The sequence below is a fragment of the Limulus polyphemus genome, unplaced genomic scaffold (genome assembly GCF_000517525.1).
Source record: "Limulus polyphemus unplaced genomic scaffold, Limulus_polyphemus-2.1.2 Scaffold355, whole genome shotgun sequence".
Classification (NCBI taxonomy): domain Eukaryota; kingdom Metazoa; phylum Arthropoda; class Merostomata; order Xiphosura; family Limulidae; genus Limulus; species Limulus polyphemus.
This window is the reverse complement of record NW_013665965.1, coordinates 202,671-209,421: the sequence shown is the minus strand read 5'-3', so window position 1 is coordinate 209,421 and position 6,751 is coordinate 202,671. Positions and strand designations below refer to the sequence as shown.

At 34.3% G+C, this 6,751-nt stretch overlaps 1 protein-coding gene across 4 annotated transcripts in view; it reads right to left on the bottom strand.

Annotated features, from left to right (window-relative positions):
* Positions 1-6,751, bottom strand: part of LOC106457641 — an 80,316-nt gene that overhangs the window by 27,556 nt on the left and 46,009 nt on the right. For all 4 annotated transcript variants that reach the window (XM_022383640.1, XM_022383638.1, XM_022383639.1 and 1 more), the window contains 2 exons: positions 2,429-2,492; positions 2,043-2,144 (listed from right to left, as the gene is read on the bottom strand). In XM_022383640.1, coding sequence (XP_022239348.1) covers positions 2,043-2,144; positions 2,429-2,492 — 166 coding nt within the window. The remainder of the gene's footprint in view (positions 1-2,042; positions 2,145-2,428; positions 2,493-6,751) is intronic.

Genomic DNA, 6,751 nt, shown 5'->3' with positions numbered 1-6,751 from the left:
CCACCTCAGTGACTGGGAACTGAGAGTGGTAAGGACTCCCATGCTCCACTCGAAGAAGGGGGGGGGGATCTGGAGGAACATCACACAGGAGATAGTGCAATGGGTGACTGCATTTCTCTATTTTGAAAAGCAGACCGAACCCAATAATCAGTAGGGATGGGCAAAAATCCCCTTCTGCTTTACTCACGAAAGTCTATGAGTAGTGGTCCACTAAAGATATGATTATAATATACAGAAATACAAATACACCACTGGAAAAGCATCCAGTGGTCTTACAGAAATATCCCATCTCAACTGAGCGTTATATAGTTACTGTGTTTAGTGCAGGTTTGAGACAATGCATACCTGACCAGGCAAACACCTGCCACTAGATAGGATCTGTAAACAAGCTTAGGGAAGCTAGAAAGAAAAAAAGGAAACGAGCAGACCTACTCGATAACTTCTTTGCATAGGAAGTCTTGAATGGCCTTGGCAAGACGACTGAGTGAGGAAAGATCCTGAGGAGGAGGAAAAGAAAAACATAATAATCAGAAGGTGGACTTTTACCCAATAACAGGTAATGAATCATAGATTAAAGGGGGAAACACCTGAAACATGACATATCTGACTGACAAATTGTAAGAAGGGAGTGAGATGTGAAATGTCATGAACAGGTGTAGACTGACAGACCAAAAATGGAAGGTGCAGTGATACCATGTATTATACCCCCACACTTCCTCATTGATTCTCTGAAAAACTCAAATTTATACGAATATCAGAAGTCCATCTATTTACACCAGAGTTCATCTCAGGCCAGCTGGCTCAAAAGACTCAGTATCTAAGAAGACTAGTTGCTGGTTCACCAGTGATTTGAAATAATGAATTAATAATATACAATTTGGTGTAAAAATGAATAAATATTCTACTGTTATTATAGTGTGAGTGACATAAATGAAATAAATATAAATTACACTTCACCAACTTAATCCAATTCAGATGAAAAGAGTTGTTGTTTGAACAATTTGGTAATATACGTAGCATCGCAACCACTGCTACGTGCATCGTATACCAGCTGACCTGAAGAGCCCAGATACCAGGCAAAAGGCCTCATCCACACTGATTGTAGCAAATATGGTATGGGTTGATATATCAACATACACTCTTCTTTACTTTCACTCAGAAGTTCTTAAAATTAGTTGAAACACAATTTGAAACAGTGAGAAGACACATGATGTTAAAATATGCACAGTATTTTTACAGCCTAATTATTATATTTTCTCACTTTCCTATTTGAAAAAAGCTTTATACTTCACCAGCTACGATAATATACTGCTGCTATAGTAAGGAATCTCATGATTTGTTAAAAAGTTTCTTAACTTGGGCTACACCAAACCACATTGACATTGCAAGCTCTAGTATGGGGCAAGAAATGTCACTAAAATTGTTTGCAAAGGGCAAATTCCAGTTGAATACTAATGACAAACTCATTTTTTTGAAGAAATTGTATTTAGTTAATGCTGAATGACTAAAGAGAAACTAAAAACAATTACTTTGTGATGTTCATTATGCTTTTCAAATTGAAAAGCTCAAAACTTTTGAAATTGGACATTATTTGTAGTACTTTTCTCACTATAGTGTACACTCTACTCAATACATCTTTACTTTAGTATGTAATTTTCTTATTTGATATAAATACAAAATATAGAGGCTTTATCTTGACTGAATTAAAATATTTTGTCTTTTGTACCAAGAATACTGAAAGAAATTTCACATTTACATCACATTAAAGACTGAGAAATTACACTTATTATATATTACTTAATGTTCTGTGCAACTTCATTATCAGTAATACAGAAAACTTTACTAGTTATTCAAAGAAGTGTTACATTGTTGATAGACCTGAAATAAGAAAATAAGTTCTTGACAAATTAGTGCATTTATAATTCCTAGGTACTGCTGTTATTTCTTTGTTATTTGAGTTAACAGTTTAGAATTCTTTAGTAAAATTGTGAAAATTCAGAGAAAGTATCTAAAATATGGTGAAGGGTTTTTAGAAAAAGTACCTTTCCTTCCACAGTCAGGGCCTTACAAGCTAACCATCCTTGACGCTCCATGCATTCATCTTCAGCTTCTCTTGTTTCTGAAGCTTTAACTTTCTCTGGAGTCTGGAAAAAAATATTATATTACAATTTAAAATCTATAAGAATCACTCTTCCTCCATTTATTTGATAGTATACTACTTGAAAATTAATTCCTTTATTTCTAATACTAATCAGTGTAATATTTCAGCACTTCAGGTCTTTGAGAAGCAGAACACAAATATTAAAATGTCCACAAAACATAAAAATTTACATAACAGAAATAAATCTTACTACCAAAAAAAATCAATTTATTTTCAGTTTTCTAAAAAAACTTATATTTTAAATTAGTGAAAACTATTATGGCTAACCTTTTCTCCATGGAAAGATCTAAGTTTCTGAAGTTGATGTGTACTGCTCGGAGCAGATTGGTCACTACAATTAAAAGAATAGGTATAAAAACATTTATTAAACAAAAACTCCTAAATACTTCCATGTACTATTTTCTTTTATCCTACATCGTGAAGTGGCTGAAGGCTGCAAAAAAATTAGTTTAATGGACATGAAAGGCATATGGTTGTATTTGGGCTCATTTAAAAGGAAAATTTCTCCTCTTTCTATGCCTGTTGTAGAACTGTGAAGTGGAGCAAACGTTGTCAAAATTTGAGCCAAAGTGACCCATGGTTCTCATGTTTATTAAATTATGACCAACTGAGAATATATTTTTATTTTTGTATTGTTCATTTCAATATGTATTAGTCCAGTTCTGAAATTGAAATAAAATAATGCCACAGAAAAAAGAATGATCAGGGATTGCAAACACTTGCTATGAATCATTTTTAGAAAGTCTAAATGTATATAAATAATATTCTAATAAACATTAGTAAGTTAGATCAGATACCATAGCAGTAAAGAAATAATGTTAATGTTCTCTTTTAAAGAATATTTTCTTTCTTTTTTTGAATATATCAGCCATCATATGCATCATCAAATGATGATAGTACCATTTTGGGTGTGATTTTTCTCTTCTCACCAGAATATACTGCACATACTGCAATAGCTTATGCATCTATCATCGATTAAAAGCCATCTGACATGTTCACTACATACACTACAATGAAGAAAAATTTTGATATGTCTAAAAGCATGGGACAAGAATACTCCATCCAGACAATGGATCAGCAGTTGTATGCAACTGCAAAACAACTTATGTGATCTTTGCCTCATGAGTTCAAACATCATATCTTGCATTTGTAGGTATGTTTGTCATCATCTTATACTTTAAGAAGATGCTACATCACATTTGCTATGGCCAATCAAACAACAGCTTGCACATCACTCACATTTTCAGAACACAGAAGGGATATATTGAAGATGACTTTCTTTCTGACACCAATCAAAGGAAGCAATTATGAAACACCTCCTCAGAACTTCAAATTCTAGTGTCAGTCCGTGAATGGCATGTTTGTATTGCTTTCCCATAAGCATCTGGGAGGAACTAGCAGCAGCAAAGACACATTAAACCACTAATAGATCATGGAGACCTCCATCATCCCATAACCACCCGATAGCAGCAATGAAACAGCATTGTGTATGGAACCCTCCAAGAGATTGCTTTATGATTTCGAACAAGTCAACAGTGAACAGTCACCAACTTTCTGTTATTGGAAGATGTTTATCAATGCTGTCTAGGTTTTGCTTTCAAACATAGCAGCAGAGAGAACAGGGAACTGGGATCTGCACCTACATACAAAAACCCAGATCCTACCATACTGCTTTGTGACTATCGCACAGGTGATTTTTTTTTGTTTCCCAGTTCCTGGCACATTCAATGGAATCAGTAGTGATTTGGCAACAGAGGAAACAGTGATTAAAGATTCTAAGGGAGACAGAGTGATCATTGGTCTCACTCGGAAAAAAGAAAAGTGTCACTCACAGGTGTTTAACTCAACACATCACAGGAAAATACTGACATACCATGCAAGGGCAAAGCAAAAAGGCTACAGAAACAAAGCATAAATGCCATGAATAGTTACTTCCTTCTAGAATAGGACAAGATGAGAAAAATGTCCAGGCTGTAGTCCTGCACATTTGGAACAACATGTCCAATCCATCTGACACAGACAGTGCCTCGGTTTCATTGATTAACATATAGAATGGGATGCACACAACAGAAGAGGTACAAACATCACTTTTAAAAGCAATCGGCACAGGACAGTAGAAGTCAGTGTTTCTATCGTCAGTGTTATCCATAAATGGTAATGGCAATTTCTTCAATCCAATCACCAAGTGCCAATAAAAACCTTTGCAGACATCAAGAACTCCAGTGCAAGCTAAAAACAGCAGCAGACTAGCTGACATCAGTCCAGACATAATATTTCAGATGTGCTAAGTCTTGCCAGTTATAGAGAAGATGTTTATTGGATGCTGTTCTCAGTCATCCCATCTGAGCAGTACCAGCCAGTTTGTGTCATGAAGATGGTACAATGTGCAAGACTACAAAAGCAGATCTATTGAGGAATTTGGCAAGTTCCTCACTGAAGCTCCTAAAACGAATCCAGAACACACTGTATATGTCCCGAGATGCTAGGGAATCTATCAAAGCTCTGAATGAGAATGATCTGGCTTTATCCTACAAGGACATCTGATTAAAGTATTTCACAAAGGCCAATACTCTATTGAAGTATATCATAGATACAACATCGAGAATTCAGTTAAAACCAGAGAACGACAATGATATGCTGGAGACTGCGCTCTAGACAAGAAGTACAGTTTGCTCGGAGGTTGTCCAGTTTCACTCTGGCAAAAGTTTTTAGATGTTTGTGTAACAAGAGCAATTTTGTCAAGTTCTTCTGTGATTACATCATGCAACATATAAATCAGAACCTTCAAGGAGATTCAGAGAGAACACTATTTTCTTAGCAGCATAAATGGCAAAGATGTCTTGCAAATCACATCACATAGTGCAATAGAGATGCCAGAGATGTCAAGTTAACAAGAGTAGGCCAATACAAAAATATTTCTTCACATAGCTGAGGCAAATCGAATATTTTCAACAACAAATGTTGAAGGCACAGTCATCATAAAATCTGCAATACTAACGTATTCCTCCTCTCAACATATTAGTTTCAAACGTTTATTGCAGTAAAGGAGCTCTGGATTGAGGGAGGTGTGGTGACAGCATTTTACAATAAAAGGAGAGTCATTCCAGTACATGATATTGCTAAACATCTAGGACAGAACACTTGTAACATTCTATCCGAGGTACACACTCTAACCAGCTGCGATACTGTATCAGCTTTTTATGGCACTGGAAAGAAATCTGTGATGAAGAAAATAATTTCTCAGCCTAATGTCTTCTCAGACCTCATAGTGTTGTCAGGATATGATGTAGAATTTGCCATAACAACATCACAAAAGTTTGTAGCCACATTGTATGACCCTCAACACAAAAGCCACTCCAATTTAAACATTTTAGAAACAAAACTGGCAATAAAGATGGAAATCGAACTCCAAAGGCTACCGCCATGCAAAGACAGCTTTGGTCAACATGTGGAAGAGGACATAAGGAGGAAGTTGGGGATAAGCATCATGAGTTTAAGAATTTACATTCACAGATAGGATGGAAGAGGTACAGAAGTATAGTAAAGGAAGTCAAATTTGGCTTATTAAAAAACTACCATTAAGGACTTTTTAGTATGTTAAAGGTAAGCTAAATGTTAAAATATGGATTATTCCCAACTAGAAACAAAACTATAACTAAAAGCAAGAATATAAAATTTGAACCTTCTACCTTCTGGATTTGCTAATATATCAATAAATTGATCAAATCCATCAGAGAAATCCCTCCCCTCTCTTTCTGAATTTTGAGATTGTTTAATAATGAGTTATACATGGTTGACAAATGTTTATAGCCAATAAAAATAGCAGATTCTTCTCCACTTAAACTATACAATTTTACTTTCAGTTTTCTTTCATATCTTGACAAGAACTGCTTGGTTTGTATTGATCAAATCTAGTGATCTGAACAGTAATGAAATTGTTTTAACCTATTTAGAGCTTATGTAAAAACTGCATCAGTAATAGTAATTTTGGGACATTCTATTCTTGTAACTGATGTATTTTTGTGTTCTAAAATGCATGTTTGAAAACTAAATTAATTATTTTTGGAAACCCAAATTTATTAAACTGAATAAGACTTAGAGGAAAACATCAAATATTTGTACTAAAAAAAAACAATGGCTTAAGTACAAGTAGGTATAACAAATCTTTGTTTTTTATAGATATTTTATATTTATTATTTGTTTTTTTATTTTAAAACAAAGCCACATGAGGCTATCTGCTGTGTCCACCATAGAAAAATAAACTCGAGATTTTAGCACTTAAAGTCCATAAACTCTGTCCCACTGAGGGAATTTAATTTATTGTTATATATTTTTAAACAATGCAATGAAAATTTAAAAATCATAAACTTTTCAATTAACTAAACAAACCTTCAGTAAAATAAAATGTCTAAAATCCCACTATCTTCAGATCATGTAATGTTTACGTTAGCTCACAGGTAATAGCTAATGGTCAATTTTGTGAAAATACGCATAATAAATTCAGATTGATAGTATATATAATTACACAGTTCCAAGGTTGGTTCTTATAAGGTTAATGGTTCTAGTACTAGAGCTAATGAAATTTTAGGG